The sequence below is a fragment of the Sciurus vulgaris genome (genome assembly GCF_902686455.1).
Source record: "Sciurus vulgaris genome assembly, chromosome: 4".
Classification (NCBI taxonomy): domain Eukaryota; kingdom Metazoa; phylum Chordata; class Mammalia; order Rodentia; family Sciuridae; genus Sciurus; species Sciurus vulgaris.
In genome coordinates this window covers 40,869,966-40,894,425 of record NC_136464.1, presented here as the reverse complement: position 1 = coordinate 40,894,425, position 24,460 = coordinate 40,869,966, and the positions used below count along the sequence as shown (strand labels likewise).

General features: G+C 36.2%; 2 protein-coding genes across 11 annotated transcripts in view; one reads left to right on the top strand and one right to left on the bottom strand.

The window, feature by feature from the left end:
* Window positions 1-17,752, bottom strand: part of GLUD1 (glutamate dehydrogenase 1) — a 35,078-nt gene extending 17,326 nt beyond the window's left edge. The window contains exons 1-4 of one of the 2 annotated variants that reach the window (XM_079138240.1): window positions 17,151-17,752; window positions 3,474-3,554; window positions 2,404-2,459; window positions 1,401-1,464 (exon numbers count right to left, since the gene is read on the bottom strand). In XM_079138240.1, the coding sequence (XP_078994366.1) occupies window positions 1,401-1,464; window positions 2,404-2,459; window positions 3,474-3,554; window positions 17,151-17,595 (646 nt within the window). In that variant the 5' untranslated portion in view covers window positions 17,596-17,752. The remainder of the gene's footprint in view (window positions 1-1,400; window positions 1,465-2,403; window positions 2,460-3,473; window positions 3,555-17,150) is intronic. The other variant, XM_079138239.1, reaches the window with a different exon arrangement.
* Window positions 17,753-22,726: 4,974 nt separating this feature from the next.
* Window positions 22,727-24,460, top strand: part of SHLD2 (shieldin complex subunit 2) — a 95,143-nt gene continuing 93,409 nt past the window's right edge. For all 9 annotated transcript variants that reach the window (XR_013763540.1, XM_079138207.1, XM_079138209.1 and 6 more), the window contains exon 1: window positions 22,727-24,028. The gene's annotated coding sequence lies outside the window, so the exon portion shown is untranslated. The remainder of the gene's footprint in view (window positions 24,029-24,460) is intronic.

Here is a 24,460-nt window from a genome sequence, read left to right as displayed (position 1 = left end):
AAAACCATAAAAAGGACAATATTAAAATAAAATTGAGATATATGCTAAGAAGAAATATGATATAAAAAATTGTGATAACTATCATTGGGGTGAGCATGATTTTAATTATACTTTGTGTAAGTGTGAAAGAGGTAGTTGTCTTCTGTTAGCATGCTTCTCCTATAATAACGCACAAGTTCATGGTAGTGCTGGTATAAGGTATGTCAAAATCCCTTTAAATTATGAAATTTGTGCCAAATCTTATAAAGTTCTAGCATTACCTATATATTTTATTTCTACATTAGTTTATTGCATGCAGTTTTTTCCCCTAAAAATGGGGTAAATTTCAAAATATGGGTAATATCATAGGAACTTATCATTGGTTAGGGGAACACGGGGAAAGAAAAACCTCAAGGAAAGGAATGTAGAGAAAAAAGCAGGTTTCTCCCCCTGTTTTAGTCAGTCTTATTTTGTTTATACTAAAAGGGCAAAGATTCTTTTTAGCAATTTTATTTTATTCCAACAAACTAGAAGCCTTCTAGACTAAAAGAAACAAAGACTTAAATTGCTTAAAATATCAAAGAGTAAATGACTAATATTTATACATTACAAAGAAAAAATAATATTTCACACAAAAGAACATAAACACACACAAAAGGCAGTAAGACTAAAAAAAACTTTAAGCAGATAAAAATTAGTATCCTCAGAAACTTAGGGCCTGGGGATATAGCTCAGTTGGCAGAGTGTAAAATAAAGGCATTGTATCCTTCTACAGTTAAAAAAAAAAAAAAAAAAATCCTCAAAGACAGTGATGGTGACTGGCTATCCTCACTGCTTTAAAGGGGATAGTTACGCTTATTTATAAGCTCCGGCTCCAAAAGGCACTAGATTTCTCCTAGCTTAGGAACAAAAGGATGACCATTTTAAAAACTGCATTTTATTTTTTAAAAAAACGTTTAATTATATATGGACACAAAGCCTTTATTTTATTTATTTATGTGGTGCTGAGGATTGAACCCAGTGCACCATACATGTGAGGCAAGCGTTTTACCAGTGAGCCACAATCCCAGCCCCCAAAACTGCATTTTACATATTTAAAAATATTTCAATATTATTCAGTGCCTCAAACTATGGCCATTTTGAATGTTTCAATAGAGAAGGTACAATATGACTATATTGAACCAATGCTATGATATCTGAAAACATCAGAGCTCTCTCCTTGTTGTCCTCATTTGCATACTGAGAACCAGGATGTTCCTAATAGAGATGTGTCATAAATAGGCTGATGTATGTCCAGGAGAACTACCGTAAAACCTGGTTTCTTGAGGAAAAAGGGCAAGTATATTTAGTCATGTATAAAGGTAGAAATGTCAGTTTTTATATGTTCCATTTTATACAGAAACCTACATGGCAATACATACCAATAAAACCTTTTTTGGCGAGCTCCATAGTGAACCTTCTTGTGATCTTCTCCAATTCATTATCCTATAAAGAAGAAGAAGAAGAAGAAGAAGAAGAAGAAGAAGAAGAAGAAGAAGAAGAAGAAAACCACAACAGAATACAGTAATGAAAAACATTTTTACATTTTTGAAATAAAAATCAGCTGGGGCATGTCATATTTTCTATGTGTAGGACATTTTTATACATTTTTTACTGTAATTGTTAGTACAATCCATAAAGTAGGCATTTCTATTTTAAAAAATGAAAATTAGGTTATAGGGGCAGGGGACACAGCTCAGTGGTTGAGTATGTGCTTAGCATGCGCGCGCGCGCACACACACACACACACACACACACACACACAAATACAAAGATAAAAGAAGTAGGGCTCTTCAAATCCTAGCTTCCTTTTGTATTAGTTCCTCATTTTAAAAATAACTAAATCTTAAGTAAGACTAATAGAAAATGATGTAATTGATTAATATGAATCCTATAGGCCATCCCTTGTATATTTTCATTTAAATGGTGAACTTTTAAAGAGAACAGAATCGTAAATATTTATTATGTTACATACAGATCATTAATTTAGTACTATGTAGAGAGCACTGTAATTAGTTTTAATTAACTTGATACTGATAGGATAAACAATGATTTTTTGCTGGATTATCTAAGGTATTTGTCATTAGAACAAGATCCCTACATTAAAACTTCAGATTATAGTAACTTTTAAAAATTGATTTAAGTGCCTAACAATATCAAGTATTAATTACTTTTTAACCAAGTAAGAAAATGAAAAGAGACACTGATGTCAAGCTGATGACCTTTTTATATGGCAACATGCTCAATGAAGTATTTACATATCTCACTATTTTGAAAAGCAGTGAAGACCATTATTCTCACTGGTATGAGGGATACACAGAAGCCTGGAAATTTCAAGTCCTTCGGTAAAAGCATTTTTCTTACAAATATCACTTTGACACTTACTGTATAGTTCTTGGGATTGATCTTAACACCTGCTTTAGCACCCCCAAATGGAACATCTGAAAGGGAAGATTGAAAGTTGTTACTTGATATAAAAATTTAAAAATAAACATATAGAAAGCACTATCCAACACAGGTTGAGTATTTCTTATCTGAATACTTTATTTCAGAAACATTGTTTGCGTTTCAGATTTTTTTGGATTTTGAAATATTTGTATATACATGAGATATCTTGGGGACAAGATCCAAGTCTAAACATGAAATTCATTTATGTTTTATTTCCACATGTACTCAGGGTAATTTTGTACAATATTTTTAGTGTGTCTGCATTTTGACTGAGACCTGTCTCATGAGGTCAAGTATGGAATTTCCTACTTGTGGCCCCATGTTCAAATTCAGAAAGTTTCAGATTTTATAGGATTTCAGATGTCAGATTTTTAAATCTGGAATGTTCAAATTGCTTTAAAAAAATGCTTTACATTTTAATTTTGGAACACTAAAGAAATATACCCACATTGATCTCTTCTAAAAATATTGTACTTTATTTATTATTTTCTAAAAATATATTTTTAGTTGTAGATGGACATAGTACCTTTATTTTATTTATTCTATTCATCTTTATGTGGTGCTGGGGATCGAATCCAGTGCTTCATGCATACCACGCAAGCGTACTACCACACAACCTCAGCTCAAAATATTGTATTTTAAATAAAACTTTATTAAACAAAAATTAGGTGGTTAGTCAAGTTATAGTGTATATTTAATCATTATTCTTTACTATTGCTAAAACAACACTGTATTTCCTTTTACAATGTCTGGTCTTATTTATTTGTATGTTACAGACAAGTATTTAAAACAAAGATCTATATTTAGATGAAGTCCCACAAGTTCCTATTAAAAAATACCCCACTTAAAAAAAAGACTAAACCAATAAAACTGAAAAATGATGTAAAACTTAAAGAGGTTAACTTAAAAAAATAAGTTCTGATAAGGTGTACTTCCATAGTATCTTAAAAGTAACAATGTAGACCTATTTCCCTAGTTATTAGATAGCAACAAAGGCAATCACTTACCAACCACTGCACACTTGTAAGTCATCAGAGAAGCCAATGCTTTTACTTCATCTACACTCACATCAGTGCTGTAACGGATACCTGGTGATATTTTAAAAAATAACAAAATAAGTAAAAATAAAAAACTGGGGGGAATGTATTTAGAACAAATTTCCAGGAAGTTTCAAAACAAAAAGAGGACTATAAATTAAAAATGATCACACTATTTACATTTTATGCTTAGACTATTTCCAAGCATGTTTTACGTGTCAGAACATCGTAAGAAGCGAAAAGGAAAAGCTTATTAGACACATCCAGAAAGAACTATAGAATTAACACTGAATTTGCTTTTAAGTACTCTGATCACAAAGATAAAGGATGGTGTTGAAGCTCAGTTTTTGATTTCTGGTATGAGTATGACAAGAAAGAGTAAGAACAAGAGTTCCTGGGAACTTAAAGATGTGAAATGCAGTCCCTGCCCTTAAGGAAGTTATACCCAGTGGGGAAATAACTGATTATATAAGACAAAAATGCTCTTCAAAGCAATGTTTTTTATACTTTTCAGAAGGCAACTACATTATCAATCTTTTAAAATTTTCCTTTACTGCCTGGTTTGGGTAATTTGGAAGCAATAATTTCAAGCATTCTGCTTTAGGAAAACAAACATGAGAAAGTGGATTGTACCAGGTTTGACAGATTCAATACCAGATGTTTATACAGAGATTTGAGCTTCAAAAGGATATATACAAAGAATTTTCTTTTTTTTTTGGGTGCTGGGGATCGCACCCAGGGCTTTGTGCTTACAAGGCAAGCACTCTACCGACTGAGCTATCTCCCCAGCCCCCGAAGAATTTCTTATGCCTGTTCTTTCCCTTACCTAACTGCCAGACTCTCCAAACTGGGAGATGAGAAAGCCTTCTCCCCTTCCTGGGGATGAATATTTCCCTTCACTATTTCTGCAAGGAGGGGAGGGGGCCAAGTGGACAGTAACTCCAAGTCCTAATGCCCCTGCATCTAGAAGTCATTCACCTTTCCAAGAGAGGTGGCAGTGTTAAGCCACCTCTTTTTATGTTCCACTGTTCTCAATCTGAAGGAAGACAGCCTGGGTGGTGATATCTAGTTGCACACTGAGGGGGGGACCCTGATACTCTGAAGACACCCAGATGAAGCTGTAGCACCTTTTCTACCCTCCCTCTGCCTGCTCCTCTTAAGGTGCTATGTATAATCCTCACTGAGAGTCACAGGTAAGTAACAGGAGCCCCAGGTACATCTCTTTTAAAGAACAATCCTGGGACTAATAATTTTTCAGATAAACATGTTAAATATCTGGTGGGCAGTTTGAGAAAATTCTAGTCAATTTTCAAAGCAGGTTTTTGATGTGTTTCAGAAAATGCCAACTTAAATATTATGGCTTTAAGAGAAATTTTCTCTGTAGTATACATGACCATAAAGAGCAAATTCATATATTCTTTGGTTTATCATAAAAATAGGAAGATGAATCAGGTAGAGTGAAGCATGTCTGCAATTGCAGCTATTTAGAAAGCTGAGGCAGGATTGCTTGAGCCTAAGAGTTTAAGGCCAGTGTAGGCAAAATAGTGAGATCCTAGCTTAAAAAACAAAACACAAAAACCAACCAAACAACAACAAAAAATAAAAAAGTTACATTTAGAAGAGTGGCTTAGAATTTATCTTTTAAGCCCAGTTTGGTGGTGTACACCTATAATCCCTGTGACTCATGAGGCCAAGGCAGGAAGATTGTAAATTCACCAATTACTAAGAAGAACTTCAGCAATTTATCAAGACCCTGTCCAGAAATAAAAAGAGCTGGGAATGTAGTTCAATGGTAAAGTGCCGCTGGGTTCAAAACAACAATAAACAAATAAAACACCCAAAATCAAAAACAGAATTATATTTTGTAATGTGTTCTCAAATTACTTGTGAAATTAATGTACTAATTTTTAAAATTTTAGAATGTGAGATGACAGATTAATTTTTCTAGCATACAACAGATGAAGAGCTTTTCCATTTCATTCAGGTCCCTATTTAAAACTATTCTGAGAGATCTTCCTTCACTATCCTACCTGAAATAGAACCTCTTCCACATATCCACTCTCTAGCCCTCCCTAACTTATTTGTTTCTTTGTAGCATTTATATCACAACAGATCTATTTCGTCTGGTTTCCCCATCCAGGAAGTTAGCACCAGGAAAACAGACTTCCGATTTCTGCTTTTATTCCCCATGCCTAACACAGAAACTGGCACGTACTAGGCAGTCAAGTACATTTGAATAAATGTATGAATATATGGTATCTTAAAAATTTAAGGCAGAAAGAAAAGCCATGGCCACTAAAATATTTGACATACATGTTAGTTTTAAACAATTCTCCATGAACACACTTACATACCATGGAAGAACTAAACAATATTATAAAGTCCAAGGACCAAAAAAATTCAAAATAAAATATGTCAGTAATATTAGGATGAAATGTTTTTATCTTAAAACAAAAATTTTTAAACACTAAACTTTTCTAATTAATAAAAAAGTAATGACATGTTAACTTAGTGAAAACTATGCTAAACCAGGGACATAAATATAGTGCCTTGTCCAGATGATCCCAGGCAACAGTACTTGCTCACCTGGAGAGGCAAAATATTGTTCTCCTTTGCTTGTGGCCAAGACTGTGAGATGTCTATGTGAGTCATCTGGCTCAGAGACTTGCACTGTCAATACTTAAATTTCAACTATTATCACTGCTACGGTTCAAAGTAGTATAACATAAGAAAGCAATTTATTAAAAAATAAAGGGTTTAAAGTGATAGGAAATTGAATAAACAGCTTTATAAACCTTGATTTCATTATTTCTCAAGATAAATTCATAGAGGGTGGTAAAGTTAGAAAGTATAAAAGATTACTCTTTTCATTGCTCTTTAAAAGTCTATGGAAGTAGCCACACTAATTTACTTATTGATCAAGTCTAGGGTCTCTCAAAGGCACTGAGTTGTACACCTAGCCCTGCCTAGCCTGTCCTCAACCTTGCCATCCTCCTGCCTTAGCCTCTTGATCAGCTGGGATTGCAAGTACCCAAAACTGTGCCTGCCCCCAACTGTTATTTTAAGTTTATGGGGAAAAAGTTATTTTCCCTTAATTAGAATCTTAAAAGTACCTGTAATGTAATGCAATTATAGTGAAGAACTAAAAAACTGATTTAACTATAATCTTCATAAATCAAACAGCAGAAGCATCCAAATGGCAAGTCTAATATTCCAAAGATGCTAATAAGAAACCAGAACCCTTCTACCAAAGTGGAAAAGAATTGTCATTTTTATTACTAAAGTCTGGAATGATGAGTCAGACACTGTATAACAAAACACATGTTACCCCTGGATGGAACCCAGGAATTCTTTTTTTGTGAAACAAAATTTTCTTTCTCACCACACGCATTTTCTGCAGGCTATGAATTAACAAGAATTTTTACTGAAATGACACAGGGAGAAGCTATAAAGGAAGTAGAAGCTTAGTGGATTATATAAGCTCTAAAGAAGATAAAGGTAGGGGCAAGAAGGGGACAGAAGTTTCTGCAGGTACTGCCTGGGCTAAAGAAAGTTTCTTTAACATTCTAATTAATCAATAATACATTAATGTTTTTACTTCTGGAAATTAGCAGGTATATTAGTATATGGTTACTTAAAGTATTAAAATGAAAAATAAAAATTCTCAAAGTGTACCTATAAATAAAATACTCTGCAGCAATACTTGAGACAAACTACAGTAAAACAAAAGATAGCCACACTCCTAGAGAGTTAGTTATGCTTCCCCTTCCGGAATTGGAAACCAAAGACAATCACTAAAAATATACTGTTGCCTGGAAACTCTTAATCATATTTTTATGGACATTAAGAGATTTAAACAATACAACTGCCAAAAAGAAGGCACTTTTTGTTTACAAGTTTAGCAGTTTGGGAGACATTAGCTCAATTAGATTATGTGAAATATAAATGATGTGACATACTTCAAAGTTCTAAAAAAAGGAGAAATCTAGAATTTCTGAATGGCTACTCTTTTCCAAGAATCCCTAATTTGAAGATAAATTTGTTCAAGAAAGTAAAAAATAGGTAATAAGTGCACGTGTGCACACATATACACACACACACACAAACCTGAAAACTTTAAATAATCAAAAGGAAGAATAATCTTATTTGCAGATTGAACATTCTTTTTATAAAACCAAGCCTTTCCTATTTTTCTCTGGGATAGGCTATGTGACAGAGAAGGCTAAATATAAAGAGGACCAGCAGGGACTGAATGGCAGCACAGGGACAGAAAGGAAAAGAGCCTAATGTTTTATTCTAGAAATGGAGGAAGGTAAATTTTTTCTCTCAACTTCCTAAAGTCTGACAGCACTATCTGTTAGCCTCTGTTGATACTGAGAAAAGATCACCTAGGTTTTGGGCAACCAATGCTAGCAGGTATAATACATTGTCACTCCAAGAGGAATGGAGGTAGAAGATTTTTAACAAAGAGCAGAAGTCCATAGCTAGCTAAACTAGAAAGTGAATGGGTTAATTAAAAAGGTGTGGACCCACAGAATGGATATCATTAGAAACGGGATCTAAAATCAAGGACCACATTCTACTTGATGACAAAATAATCTGTGTCTCAGTCCACCAGTGGAAAACTAGAAAAACAACATTCATGAAAATGATTTATCAACTTTGGTAAAGTTGGAGGAAGGGCAGGGACAGAAAAATGAAGTACTTAACAATATAAACTCTGAAATCGTACTTTTTATTCTTAAGAGAAACCAGTTATTTTTGGTTAACTGTTATTCAGATGTTTCAAAGGAACACGAATGAATACAGACATCTGCAAACTATAGGCAAGCACAAAGCACTGTTCTGCCTTTTTACTTTATTACCACAGATATGCCTTAGTATGTTCAATAGTCTAATGGTTGGTGAACACTAAGTTTCTCTAGGAGAAATAAACTAGCTGGGGTTGCCATAGTGATAGAGAAAACAAACCAGCTCATTACTTTAAAAAGATTCAGTGAAAACCACAACTATCTTGAAATTTTCCTTTTCCTAGATGACTCAAAACCAAACATACACATACAACCCCCTAGCTACCATTATTTTACATGATGAATCATTAAACATTTATGAAAATTCAGATGGTTTTTAAAATTACTTAAACTTTATCTCTTAAAGGGTATGGTTTATTCATCAGAATCCAATTTCTAACAGTATTCTAAATTATTTATTAAATAAGAATTCTATACCAAGCACAGAATCCCAAGAAAAGCAAAAAAGTCTTAGAACAACTCTCAAAATTAATGTACTAACACTTTCACCATGTATTCACCAGAATTTATTTTCTCAGTTAATATTGATAAACTTTTCTAACTCACAATAGAATAGCAACTGAATTAAAAACAAAGAGTAGAGGGAAAGAAGCAGTAAAGAACTAATGCCAATCAGTAAGTAACAAATACCTGGAATCCTAGAAGCATCAGATACAAACTCAAATATTCCGCCCTGGGAAGGAACATTTTGCATAGGAACAAAGAAAAACCATACACTTATTATTATTATTATCATTATTTAGTACTGGAGTTTGAATTCAGGGTGCTTAACCATGGGGCCAAATCCCCAAACCTTTTTATTTTTTGAAACAAAGTCTCCCTAAGTTGCTTAGGGCCTTGCTTAGTTGCTGAGGCTGGCCTCAAACTTGTCATTCTCCTGTCTTAGCCTCCTGAGTCACTGGGATTACAAATGTGAACCACCATGCTCTGCAAAATCATATACTTTGGTTTCACAATATCAAAGTACTATTCTATGTAAGAAGTCAGGGAACCTTGTCCTGTTATCCATGTCTTTTATTATTTTAATCATTTTGAAGTGATAAAAGTTTCCTGGGAGGCAAATGTTTAGCTGCTAGTGGAAATACATTTCTTCATTTCATTAAAAATTTAAAATTATGTAATAATACGGTTATGTTTTCATTAAAATTTGATTCTCCCTTGACTATCTCACTTGTGCCTAAAGTCTTTCCCTTAGGAGTGACCATTCTTAGCCATATAAAATGCATATACTTTGAAATCACTTCCCTGAATTTATTAAACATATAGTTTTGTTTTGTGCTTAAATGTTTAACTTACTGCCCTACAGGTGCAGCTTATACATTAGAAGGAAGATCTTGTTAATTTTTTTTTTTTTTTTTTGCACTGGGGATAGAACCCAGACCTCCATTCATACTAAACAAACATTACCACTGAGCTAAGCCCCAATCCCCTGATTTTCTTTACATTACAGATTCCTTATTCCAACCATAACAGTTTAGCCACAGACCTTCATTTCAAATAGGTTGGAAATGATGCTAAACTACTGCATAAAGTTGGATAACATTTAGCAAAAGATAGTAGTAACCTGTTATAAAGAGGTTCAAAGAGATAAAGGCTTGGAACTTCAGATATCATTTCATATAAATTATTTACAAGTCAAGGTGATATTTGAGATGGGTCTTCAGAGAGGAAGAATTATTGGTAGAAGGGAGGCAATGCATGGATGGGTACTGTAGACAGAGGGACTGCACTATGCAAAGACATGAATGAGAAAAGGTGCCTGTATTTCTTTCTTTTTATAGTACTGGGGGATTTGAGCCCAGGAATTCCAGCATGAAAAGCCAGAAGCTACATCCCTAGGCCTCTTTTTAAAAAACTGAGGCAGAGTCTTGCTAACTGTTCAGGACAGCCTTGAACTTGAGATCCTTCTTCTTCAGATTCCTGAGTAGCTAGGATTACAGGTGTGCTCCACCATGGCCAGTATAAGCCTATTTTTCCAAAGATCATTTTATATCAGATTTCCTTAATTTTCAAAATCCACTCCTTTTTTCTAATACCTTCTTATCTGCAAGAGAGTCTTTCCAAGACTCCCAGTGGATGACAGACGTTATGGATAATACTGAATCCTTTACGTACTATGTTTTATACATACCCATGATAAACTTTCACTTTTCACTTAAAGGAAACACTTTATGGCTTCTCTTTGGCATATCTGAATCACCAGCATTACTTTTTTGTGCTTTGGGGTCATTAATAAATAAGTAACATTAATAATAAATAAATAAATAAATAAATAAATAAATAATTATTTGACATAAGCACTGCCATTACCAAGATAGCTACTGACTAATGGGGCAGGCAGCAAACACAGTATGGATGTGCTAGACAAAAGGATAATTTGTGCCAGGTGTGGGATTTCATCCCACTACTCAGAACAGTGCAAAAATTATAACCATTTATTGTTTCTGGAATTTTCCATTTAATATTTTCAGACTGAGGCCGACTGTGGGTAACTGAAAGTAAAAACAGAAAACGGGGGGGGGGGGGGGGGGGAGACAGGGGACACTATAATCTTTTTCTATTCTTGGTACTACCATTTTTTCTTTTATAAGTACAAGTTTTGTAGTTATCTTTGACTCTTTCCTTCATCCCATCTGTACCTGGGAGGGGAACACCTTCTTTTCTTCAAAATGTTTTGTCTTTTCTTTTTCATTCCCTATCATTTACCATGACCTTTAACCAAATGGGTATTTTACAATTCTGACACTGACCACCCAGCATTAGTGCAAACCCTATAGGTTAAGGACTCAGTCTCACAAGATTGTCCCTCACTTCAGACACTAGTTGCACACTTCAGTCAACTGGGCTACAAGCCAGGGGTTCCCATGACCCCCTCCACAGGTTCAATAATTTGCTATCACACCTCATAGATCTCAGGGTATCGACACAGGTGCTTCTATTGCCAAAGAGCTACAGGTATGCTACTCTCCTGACACACGGATGCATTTATCAACTTGGAAGCTCTCTGAACCTCCCATCATCATTTAGGTTCACCCTCCCTCCACTATTTTGAGGTCCTATTACACAGGCATGATTGTTTATATCATTAGCTACTGGGGATTAAAATTAAAATACCAAAGGTTTTAAGGGCTTTATGTCAGAAGCCAAATATATTTATTATGCAACAAATTCTTACTCCTATTTAAAAATAGTTCCACTTGGATAATAAATGAAATAAAATAAACAATAAATGAAAAAAAAAATTCAGTCTTGGGTTTTTTAAAAAACTCTTTTTCTTGTGCCAGGGATTAAACCCAGGGGTTTTCAATCATTGAGCCACATCCTCAGTCCATTTTTAATTTATTTTGAGACAGGGTTTTGTTAAGTTTTACTTAGGGCCTTGCTAAGTTGCTGAGCCAGGGTTTGAAAATGTGATCCTCCTGCCTCAGGCTCCTGAGCTACTCTCATTATAGGTGCCTGTTGTGCCCAGGTTTAAAAACTCTTTATAAACAGTTCCCTCAACAGAGCATGGTACTTGATGAACATGAAGCAACAAAACAAGCCGGAGATGGTGGCACATACCTGTAATCCCAGCAGTTTTGGAGGCTGAGGCAGGAGATGAGTTCAAAGCCAGCCTCAGCAACTTAGCAAGGTCTTAAGCAACTCAGTGAGACCCTGTCTCTAAATAAAATTACAAAAAGGGGCTGGAGATGTGACTTAGTGGTTAAGTGTCCCTGGGTTCAATCCTGGTATCAAAATCAAACAAAAAACCACAGTCCTTTCGTTGCAGCGCTGGGGACTGAACCCAGGTAAGCAATGGACAAAACATCTTAATGAATGGTCCTTATTCAGTAAACCCCTAATATGGGTACCATCACCCTTGGTCATTCCTGTAAGTACTTACGATAAATGGCAAAATAAACCACACTACTGACAACCTTTACAATTTTCATTTGTACTGTTTTTCATACTTTCCTCTAACCTAGAAGCAATGCAGAAAAATCAGGTCTGGTAGACTTTCCCCAAGAACAATCAAAAGAAATGACAATGACTCACGATAAACAGAATTTTCTTAGGTTTTAATGGAGACATGAAGAAAGAACTCACTTTAAAATTATTTAAGTGAAATCCCTTAAAGAGAAATGATAAATTAGTTATTCTAACACATTAACCTGTTAAATAGAAAAGGTTTGCACACCTCTTCCAATGGAAAAAACTCTTTTAAAAATGTTATTTCACTGCCTTAGCAATTAAAATACATACACTAAAGACAGAATTTATGATGAAGTTCATGTGCAAAGTTGTCTGAACATACATTATTTCCTAGGAAGAATGTAGGTTATAACACCTGCTAACAAATTTCCAAAGATAGGCATGATCCAATGTTATTAGGAATCATCTTGTCCTGGGATAACATGGTTCTCAATCAGTGCTTACCACAAGATACAATTTGTAACTTTTTAATGAACAAGTCCCAGACAATATAATGATTAAGAAGGTGGGTGCTGGAATCAAAGGACCGGAGTCTGAGCTTCAATTCCAATATGTACTAGCTGTGTCACCTTGTCAAAGGACAGACACATCACTCTTTAGTTTTAGCTGCATTTAGCTGCAAGACAACCATTTATCTCATCAAGCATAAAAGAAACAATGCATTAAAAATTCTTAGCTATTGTCATTCCTTACTGTGCCAACCAGTCTCTGTAAAGGCAGAATGAAAGTGGCTTCAAAAGTACCCAGGTACAGCCTCTTTTTTAATAAAATTAGTTAAAAAGGTCTTAAGTAGACCTTTTTAGTTTGTCTTCTTGTCCTTCATAAACCCTTTCCTCCTGTCTTTATCAGTAGTTTTTGATATATGAATACTTCCACTTGATTAGTGAGTACTTCAATTTGCATTAATTTTTGCTTTTAGAAGGGGGATTTATCTGACTAGCTAGATTAGGTTTAGATAACAGCTTTGGATTTAGAGCCTTCAATGATATCTTGCAGGATACAGGAATTATGGGCCATTTATGAATTGATGTACTTTATTAGAGCAATACTAGAGATTTTTCTCCTTACCTGTGTTATAAAAACTATTGTGCAAAATAAATAAAAAACAAAAAGATGCATGTCAAAATAGTGCCTAAATTTCTGAACACCAACAATTAGTGTTTTAGTCTTTATTGGTTCTAGGCAGAATCCTCAATCTCTTTAACATTAGGGGCTAAAAACTGATTTTCCTAGCTGGGCACAGTGGCACCCTCCTATAATCCCAGCGACTCAGTGGCTGAGCAGGAGGAGCATAAGTTTGAGGCCAGCCTTAGCAATTTAGTGAGACTCTATCTTAAGATAAAAAAAATTATAAAGGGCTAGGAATAGCTCAGTGTACAGTACTCCAGGGTTCAATCCCCCAGTGCTACAAAGAACTAAACCTGATTTTCCTAAGCAATCTAAATCATTACAAGTGTGGTAAATCCAATTTTTCCCCATGGCAAGCCAGAGGGCTCAATTTTTTCATTTCTTGGACTCAAAAGTTATAAACTACCAGTTTTATTAGAGTTTAATAATCCTGATGCTTAGCCTCTAATGTGTGATGTCCCAATTCTTGCAAAGCATTATTTTGCTTGAGTGAGCAGTGTTTGTCTTCCTGCACGTGGGATTTTTTATTGCCAGAGCAAACTTGCTAAATGGATTCACATACACAAATGATGGGAAGACTAAGTGACAATATGATGCACACACCTTTCCTGTTATCATAGGTTTTTATTTTCTAACATACTTGGTTCTTAAAGCAAGTTCTGGGTTTAAATTTACAATTAAATAAAATATTTTTATCAGAGAATTCCATTTACAGTCTATTAACTTATTACAATGATGGTTTTAGAAAGTTCTAAGATGGGAGGAATCATTATGGAAGAATTTTGACTTAAGAGTTTTAAAATCAAGACAATGAGGGACAGGCTTAAAAACTGACTCCTACACCAATGGATTGCTATTAATTTGTACTCTTCCCCAAACTGACTTTATATTTATGGAGGGCAGAATGGGGAGGGTGGGGTTTGAACCCAGGGTTGCGTTACCATTGAGTTCTGTCTCAGGTCCTTTTTATTTTTTATTTCAAGACAGGTCTCACTAAATTGCTGAGGGCCTTGCAAAATTGAGGAGGTTAGCTTTGAACTTGCAATTTCATTATCCTCCTGGTTTAGCCTGCAGAATTGCTGGGATTAAGTTACCCTGCCTGACCCCAAATAAGTGATAAACTTTCTACTAAAAAGGTAGATTGGTCTCAGGTATTGGTCACATGGTCAATTAAATATAGAACTTACTCTGAGAAAGTTCATAGGAATGATCTTTAATATTTTTAACATATTAGAAACATTGCACGAGTCTTCTTAATCACTCATTCTCACAATACTGATGATTGCTGATTTTTTTTGGTACTGGGGATTAAACTCTGGGCCTCACACATGCTAGGCAAATGCCTACCTCTGAGCATTTCTCCAGTCTTCTTTGTTTTGAGACAGGGCCTTGCTAAGTTGCCCAGGCTGGCTTTAAATTTACAATTCTCTTGCCTCAACCTGCCGAATAGGATTAGCTGGGATTATAGACATGTGCCACCATTCCTGGTGCTGACAATATTTTTAAGGCCTCACTCAAAACATCCCTTTGTAGCCTATAGCACACCTTTCTGCAAATTTTTAACAGAGGGCATCTAATGACCTCAGTCCTCAGTTAAATATGGTATTTGCAAAGAGAACAAAAGTAATGTACTATTAAATGTACACTTTGAATAAAGTATTCACTAGCCACTTCCTGGTATTTAAACCACCTCTTTGCTTTACAGATAACTAGTTTGTTGCTTTGCTTCAACCTTTGAGGATTCTATTTTAGGAAACTCAAGTACAAGGCTGATATACAGGAAAAGATTAGATACAGAAAGTTTAGGGTTGGGAAAAGGATGAAGAGGACCACATGAGGTTCTCCTTTTGTAAAGGATACTGGGAGAGAAGAAAGCTTAGTGGGGGATGGGGAGCACAGCTAAAATGTTTAAGAGGTAAAGATTTACTGAAATTCAGAGATTATCAAAAGCACTTAATCGTCTAACATATTCTGTAATTTTTTTTTTTTTTTTGCAGTGCCGGGGATCGAACTCAGGGCCTTGTGCTTGCAAGGCAAGCACTCTACCAACTGAGCTATCTCCCCAGCCCCGACATTCTATATTTTTAAGAGCCAAATAGGACCAAGACAATTAGCAACTTTTTTTTTTTTTTTTTTTTTTTTAAATTTAAAAGAGAGGGTCATCTGCAGTCCTTTTTGTCATTTTATATTGAGGCAGAGTCTCATTAACTTGCTGAGGCTGACCTGCCTTGCCTGCCCAGTTGCTGGGATTATTGTCCTGTGCTCAGCTTGATGTTCATTTTTCATTTTAGAGAAATACTGCAATTTAGTATTTGCTGTATATTATCTTTCTCCAATATCCTTGTTTGCTTTTCAGCAAGGAGTATGAATTTGAGTTTCTGGTTTGAAGAATAAGGGAGTGGTAGGAAGAAGGAAGGCAGTGTAGGAGAAAGACAGTATGCTCCTTTATTTAATTTTGGAGCTGAAAGGGAAATTAGAGGTCAAAGTGGTTCCAAAAGATTTTAACAGAGGAAACCACATAGCTAAAGGATAATTAAGCTTCAAAGGTAGAAATAGGTGGGGTCTATGCAAATTTAGTAAATCATTAAACCCTCAGAAGCAACCTTTGTTCCCCTGCTGAGAACAGGGTCACAGCTTAAGTTTTTCTGGTAGAGAGGGGATTCCTAAAAATTACCCTTAGAAGTCAGTTGTCAGTACAAGAGCAATGGAAAGGGTTGAGGCAGACAAAGGGTCTAGCCCAACCTATTCCATGTTTATTAGCCAATGACCTCTAGCAAGACTTCAACTCTCTGGGTCCTTTATTTTTTAACAATAGAAAAAAGGTGGTTTTGTCTTTTTCATTTTAGGATACTTTTAAACACATATTGGGAAATGTACTGGAAGTAGGGGGCGGGGGAGAAAGCTTTTGTTTGTTTTGAAGAAATCAATCTGACTACGTACACCAAACCCACAGACAGACAAAAATTGAAAACTACAGGAAACTTCGGTGACTACTACATTGTAACTGATTCTTCTCTCTTCTTCACCTAGTTATCTTTTCCTTAAGCTCAAATCTGGTACTAGCCAGGTCCAGTACACACCCCTGGGCCTATTTCATTTCATTGGCTGGCAGACTATTCTGCAGTCTACACCCTTTAATGTCAGGACACCCGGTGTTAATTTGTCTGAGACGTTATACTGCCCTATTTTTTGGGGGGTCGGGGGGAGCGGTACAAAACAAGTTGTCAAAGAATAAAAATAATTTACAAGATTAACAAGCGTAATTTCCTTTCGTTAATAAAACTGTCTAGATTTCGAACCTTGAAGACTAGTCATTTTCTATTTTCTTAAATCATCTGTCACTATTGCAAAAAAAAAAAAAAAAAGTGAAAATAATCCCATAGTTTGTATTGGGGGAAGAGTCAGAAACCTACAAAAACTCGCACAGCAGCATCGGATGGACTAGCAATCAGTTACTGACTTCTCCAGAAGTGCATTTTGTAGGAATGGGATCAAAAGACCGGTGCTGTATCGGCTCTGCATACAGCAATAGCATATAATGGGGTGATGGCTAGCGGGCAGACTACACTGTGGTTTTAGGGCGGAAAAATCAGTTATCTTCCAAATCTGCCACACCCGAGGCAGGCTGGACGGGGCGGGGAGCTTGGGAGGGGTACACCGCCCGCCCAAGCTGGGCTCGGCTGAGCAACCGCCCCGCGCAGGAGGACGGGCGGGACGGGGCCCGGCGAGCGCTCACCTCCCTTGCACGGCGTGCGGTGCTGGCTGTGCTGGGCCCGGTAACCCTCGATGACCTCCCAGGAACCGTCGTCGCGCCGAATGGGGAAGGAGAGGCTCAGCACATGGTTGCAGGGCTTGATGATTCGCAGGATGCCTCGCACCCGGTTCCGCTTCTGCTCCTCGCTCTCCCGGGTCTTCAGGTCCTCCACCAGCTTGTCCTCCACGATGCTGGCGCCACGGTCGAAGAAGCCCTCCACCATCTTGAAGAAGTTGGGGTCGTCTTCGCGGTCGGCCGCCGCCTCACTGTAGTGGCGCCGGGCGGGCGGCGTGAACCCGGGTTGCGGGGAGGCGGCGGGCTGCCCGCGGGCCCAGCCCAGCAACGCGGCCGAGTCCGCTGCCGCCGAGCCCAGCACAGCGGGTCCGGCGCGCGACAGCAGCAGCGCTTCGCCCAAGCGGCAGTACATGGCGGAGAGTAGAAGCCAGGGGCCAGCGGGCCGCAGGAGAGGTGCGCTCGGAGGCCTGGGACTGAGGGAGGAGGGACTCAGCGCGGGCAGCCCTTTTAAGCTGTAGCTTCCTGCCTGCCTGGCTGTCCCCTCCCCTCGACCGCTTGTCGTCTAACGGGGAGGACGGACTTCTGGGGCCGCGCGCCGCCCAGGGCGACCGGCCTCCGCCTCCGCCGCGGCCTCGCCCGGCCTCCCAGGCGGCGGCGCGTGCCGGCCTGGCGTCGGGGACGCGCAAGCACCCGCGGTCTTGATGCGCATGCTCACCGGCGCGCGTAGGGAAGGGGCGGGCACTGGGGCGACCGCCCCCTGCCTCCTCTGGGGCTCTCAGGTGTGTGCGGCTGGGGGAGAAGGGGGCTGGGTGAGGGTGGGGACCCTGGCCTCTTGAGAGTGCTGAGAGGCGTAGTTGCGGGGTTTGGGCGTGGGCGAAGCCTGGAGGTTTGGCTGTGGGCCGGGGCGCGTGAGTCATGTTTCCGCCGGCCTTCAGGAGGGGCGGCCTCGGGCCGGAACCAAGTGTGCGGGGCCCAGGCGCTTGGGGCCGGAAAGCGATGCGGAGCAGTGGGGGTTGAGGACGGGCCCAGGCCGGGGCTCCACCCGGGGAGAGGAAAGTTTTCATCACTAGTCAGATTGATGAGGAGCTGGAAAGGAGAAAGTCGCGGGGCTGGGGAATCTGACCAACTGATTTTTACTTCGCAGATTTTTAATTTACCTCCCTTTACTACGTAGCGATATTGAGATAAAAGTTACGCAAAGCACTGTTGTCTTCTACCATTCGTTGTCTGTACTTCCTATTTTCTAGTATTATGGCCATGAAATAGTCTAAAACAAGGCAAATGTAGAAATGCGATTATGCTCAGAAATAAATTCTCAGGTATTCTCAGGAGTATATTATGTATTCGTTTAATGGTCCAGGATATGGTCCAGGATATGATCCGTAAACTTTAAAACTCAGGAAAGATCAGTTATGTACAGTTAAGTACTTAAATGCTTGATAGGAAATACTAAATCTAATGCACTTCTTTGAATAAGTTGGCTTAAAAAGTCGAATGACTCAGTCATTAAGGAAAGCTACCAAATGCCACATGACCAGCGTTTGTGATCCCATAGTACTTTGTTGGTTTTCAAATGGCATTTTTCTGTATTTCCTGACATTCATCTATTAGATGTCTTTATTCATCTGTTAGAATATGGAAGAAAAATTTCATAATTCTCACAACATTCTTTAAAATATAAGGTGACACCCTAGATCAATTACATCCACTTATCTCAGTGTACTCTGAAAGCAAAAGTTTTTTAAGAGGTAAAACATTTTACTGTATTTGCTAAACAAATGCTAACCATTCATAATATTTTTATGTTTTTCAGCAGAAAAGGTTCTCTAATTTGTATCCTGAATTTGTCTTGCCTGGGCAAAAGGTGAAGGTACTAACTTTTGTTTTCACTTGATAGTATTATTTTACCAGTTTGTATTATAGAAAACAGACACCCCAAAATCTGAAGTTTCAGAGTAACAAAACCCCCAAACCTGAAGTTTCAGCAAAACCTAAGGTTAGCATTAGTTAGCTAATGGAAATGTTTTTCTTTTCAGGCTAATTCTCTGGTATGTTTTGAGGAAAGTGGTTTAAGAGATTAGTTTTATCTCTTTTGTGATAACTGCAGCCTTCAGAAAATGTTTAACTTTGCTTTTTCTGTGGCTTGTTCACCTGAATTCAAGAAGATGGAACTTAAGAAGTTTTGGAAGGGATGAGGAATAGAGCTGTGGGAATTCTTTTTTATTGAGTATCTACTGTGTGTAGTTGTCTTACAAAGTGACTGCCAAATCTATAAAAATAGGTGTTTTACTTTTTTTTAAAGAAAGTGAATTATACAATCTCACCCCTCTTCCCCCATTTAGTACATAGTTGGAGTTATTCCTTTTTAACCTTCAAAGAAGATATTATAATCACTTATTTAATAGAAGAGGGAACTGAGGCTCAGAAACAAAGCAAATTGTTGATGGTCACTCGGATAGTAAATAGGCTAAGATTCAAACTCATGTGTCTGATCCCAAAGTTTTCATTATTTCTACTATTCCAAGAAGTATCTTAAGCATTTGTTTCATTTAGTTTAAAATTACTGTGACATAGTCTATAAGTTTCAGCTTTACATTTATGATCTCTTTCATAAAATGTACAAATACTTTGCAAATTAAAGTTTAGTTATTTATAGTAATTTCTGGTTCTCAGGGGATCAGAATTTAACTTGAAGGGAATTTTGGTCATTAGATGGCATTGAGCAAAAACAAATTGTTTTTCTGCCTTTGAAATTTATGAGTTTTCCTTAATTTATGAGTTTTAAAATTCTAGGTTTTCCTTGATCAGTAATGTGCTTTTGTACTTTCAAATGCTTCAAAAAACATTTTAGAAGACTATTAGAATAGCATATAAATAACATAGCATATAAATACATGAACAACAATCATTTGAAAAATAACTTAGTTTGAAAAGGTATACATTCTCTCTGTAGATATATCTATTCTGGGTATTTCATTTAAATGGAATAATTATGTGGTCCTTACTGATTGCCTTCTTTCACTTAGCATAATGTTTTAAAGTTTTACCCATGTAGCATGTTATCTGTACTTCATTTCTTTTTTTGCCTAGGCAGTTGTCATTGTATGGCTCTATCACTTATTTTTTTTTGTAGTGCTCTTCCACTGTAGTGCATCTACACTACTTAGTTTGACTATGAATAATAATGCTGTTATGAACATTCTTGTCCGTGTTTTTGTGTGGACATATTTTTTCAGTGCTCCTGAGTATGTACCTAGGAGTAGAATTACTGGGTCATATGGTAACTTTGTTTTACCTTTTGAGGAACTGCTGAATTGTTTTACACAGTGAGTTCACCATTTTAATTACTGCTAGAAGTGTTTAACAGTTCCAGTTTCTCTGTATTCTTTTAATTATTTGTTGTCTTTTTGATCATAATCATCCTAGTGGCTATGAAGTGCATTTTTTTTTGCATTTTTTGCATTTTTTTTTGTATTTTCTTGAGAGCTATAGATGTTGAGTTTGTGTATGTATTCATGTGCTTATTGTGTTAGACATCTTTTTTTCAGCTGTGACTGTGACAGATAACCTGAGAAAAACAACTTAATGGAGGAAAGATTTATTTGGCTCATGGCCTCAGAGGTTTCAGTATAAGGTCCACTGGTTACATTGCTTTTAGGCCTGTAATTAGTTAGAGACATTATGGTACAAGGATGTGGTAGAGTAAAGCTGCTCAGGAGAAAGGAAGAGAAAAGGGGTGGAGGAAAAAATATATCCTTTCAGGGAACACTCTCAGTTTTCTACTTCCTCCAACTGATCCCAGGCCCTACCTTCTACAGTTCTACCACCTCCCAATAATACAAATAATGCCATCAAATTGTGAATCCTTCAATGTATTAATCCTCTGATGAGGTCTCTAGAGCCCTCATGATTCATCATTGCCCAATAGCCCCACCTCTGAACATAGCTGCCTATGGGAACAAGTTTCAACACATGAGCCTTTGGGGGACATTCCAGATCCAAAGTATAATACTTATCTCTTTTCTTTGTAGAAATGTCAGATCCTTTTCCCATTTTTTAAGTTGGGCTATTTGTTTTATTGTTGAGTTGTAGGAGTTCTTTATATATTCTAGATATAAGTTCCTTGTCAGCTATATGATTTGCTAGTGTTTTCTTCAATATTGAGGATTGTCTTCACATTTTTTATGGTGTCTTTGAAGCACCAAAGTTTTAATTTTGACCAAGTCCAATTTATAAATATTTTCTTTTGTTGTTTATGCTTTATGTTATCTCATGTAAGAAACTCTCGTCTAATTGGAGGTTATAAAGAGTTTTACCCATGTTTTCTTCTATAAGTTTTATAGTTTTAGATTTTACATTCAGGTCTTGGATCCATTTTTGAGTTTATTTTTGTATATGTTGTATAGAAAAGGTCTAACTTTATTCTTTCCATAAGGGTATCTAGTTGTCTTAGCACTAATTTGTTTAAAAGACTATTTCCTTTCCATTGAATTGTGCTCACATACTCTATGGAAAATAAATGGGCCTAAATAGGGTAAGCATGTATCCATATCCGTTTCACTTATCCATGTGTTTATCCTTATGCCAGTCCCATGCATTTAATTACTATACCTTTGTAGCACATTTTAAAGTTGGTAAGCATGAGCCTTGCAGTTTTGTTCTTTTCAAGATCATTTGCTCCTTCTGTGTCACTTGAATTTCCGTATGAATTTTAGGATCATGTCAATTTCTGCAAAGAAGTCAGCTGGAATTTTTATGGGGTTTATATAGACTCTATAGATCAATGTGGGAATTAGTACCACTTTAACAGTATTGCATCTTTTAGTTCGTAAACATGAGATGACTTTCCATTTATGTAGTACTTTAAAAATTTCTCTCGGTAGTGTTTTATTACTTTTAGAAGTTAAATTTTGTACTTGTTGAGATATAGCAAACTGAGACAGCATTTTCCAAGAATTTTTATGAGAAAGTAACCCTTCAAATTTTGTTAAATAACAATCATTGCTTGAGTGGTGAATGTATGTCAAGCCCAGAACAATTTAGAATCAAGTATAGAATTCAAGCAAATCAAGGCTGGAGCAGTAGTATTTTAGGTACATAAACTTATGAATGTTCATTTTAAGTGTTTTAGGAGAGTTGAGCTTTAAAATTTCAGGGATCAGACTGTGATTCTGAAATAAAGTGTGTAATAAATTAAAAAAAATTGTATTAGTCAAATTTATTACAAAGTATTCTTTTAATGCTATAAGTGGGATTATTTTCATTTTCATGTTCATTGCAAGTGTATAGAAATTCAGTTGTTTATTGGATATTGATCTTGTATACTTCAACTTTACTGAGTTTTTAATTAGTTGTTAGTTTAGTTGATTCCTTAGGATTTTCTGTATATAGGATCCTGTCATCTGCAAATAGAGAGTTTTACTTCTTTTTCAATCTGATGCTCCCCTCTTTAATTCTTATTTATTTATTTTTCTTTCTTATTTTTTTGGGGGGGGGGTTATTATTAGGGATTGAACCCAGTGTTTTTTTTTTTTTTGGAATAGGGTCTCACTGAGTTGCCCAGGCTGACCTGGAACTTGTGAATCTACTGCCTCAGTCTCCTGAGTCTCTGGGATTATAGGCGTGTGCCACTGTACCTGACATTGTAATTTTATTTGGTGCATTCACAGATGAGTACTAATTTAAGATGTAAGGATTTCAGTTTTCTGCCACATAAGCACAGTAAACATCTGTGTGGAGAAAGTTTTGTTTTGTTTCTCAACTACCAGAAATGATGTTTACTAATAAGCACAGCTCAGCAGAAAAGGCAGACATTGTCTACAAATAATCATTCAACAAAATTATAAAAAACTTAAAACTTAAAACCTGATTGAAGTAACTTTTCCCATGAGAAATAGTAATCATGATAATAACAGTAGTAGTAATAGCTATGGTCTATTGAGCTTTACTATATTTTGGCAATCCGATGACATTTTATTCCATTTTCTTGCTTAATATTTCCTCATTCTTCTTTACTATTTCATAGTATTTCATTGTATGAATGCATTATACTTATTTTTCCAGTCTCTCATTGAGTGACATATTGGTTACTTCCAATATTTTGAGGTTGTAATAATGCTATAATAACCTACATAGATCAGCAGTTCTCTTTTTGATCTGTTTACCTTCTTATGTGTAAGTTATAACTTAGGAAGAATTTAGTAAATATCTAAAATTTGTTTTCCTATAAAGTTGCTTAGTTCACATTTGACCTTAATTATTATCCTGTCTAGGATTTCAAAGGTGATGTCATAAAACCAAATGATATCACAATCAAATATGTAACTTTTTCAACAGACTTTTAAAACAAGCAACTAAAAATATTGAAATTTTTATCAGGCCCCATATTCCATATTTTTATGGATTTTAGTTCACATCAGTCTTTAATCTGCTGAAGAAAGTGTGAACAAGAGGGAAGCCTTTGCTAAAGAAACAACATAATGCAGAGTTTGCAGATAAATGAGATCATAGATTACAAACATAGAGAAGAGTACATTTGGTTAAAAGCAATTTGATCAACACAATAATTTGGCTTAAACAGCAGTTGGGTTGAAAATTAATATCCTCTAGTTATGATTTTTTTAGATATTGGTAATTGTGGTGAATCATGGGTTGTTTTCAAACTATTGTGCTGAAACTTTGAGAATAACTTTTTTCTAGTATTTGCTTTTGTATTTCTAATTGATTTTTCTGAAAAGTTTTTCATTGTGACTTTTTTTTTTTCTCTTTAGTGAGCAAGTTTTTGTAATAAGCCAAAATAATAGTAAAAGAAATCGTATCAAAGAAAAGGATCTGAAGTTTTCAAGGTTTGTAATCTTTCCTTCAAAACCCTCTGTTTCCTAATAAATCAAATGTTAGTTATATCTGTTTGGTTAGTTTTCATTTTGCTGCATTTCTGAATAACTTTCAACAAAAGTTTTATCAACTCTGGTTTAAGGATTCTTTCTGTATTATAAGCAAACATAAAAAATCATAGTATGATCTTTATCCCTTCAAATTTAGCATTCAAGAAACACATGAGGTCTCTTAAAAATTAACTGTGTTAAGGTTGAATTGTGCTTTCATCTACATGTTAACCACTTTGTCTTTTTCATTGTTTTAAAATTTAGGTTAAATTTTTTGTTAGGTTCAAAGGATAACAGACTCCATTATTTATCATTCAGCAGTATTTATTAAGGTTTGTGGTGACCCTCTATAAAAATAATCTTTATCCTGTTTTTAGCATTTTGTCTTTAAAA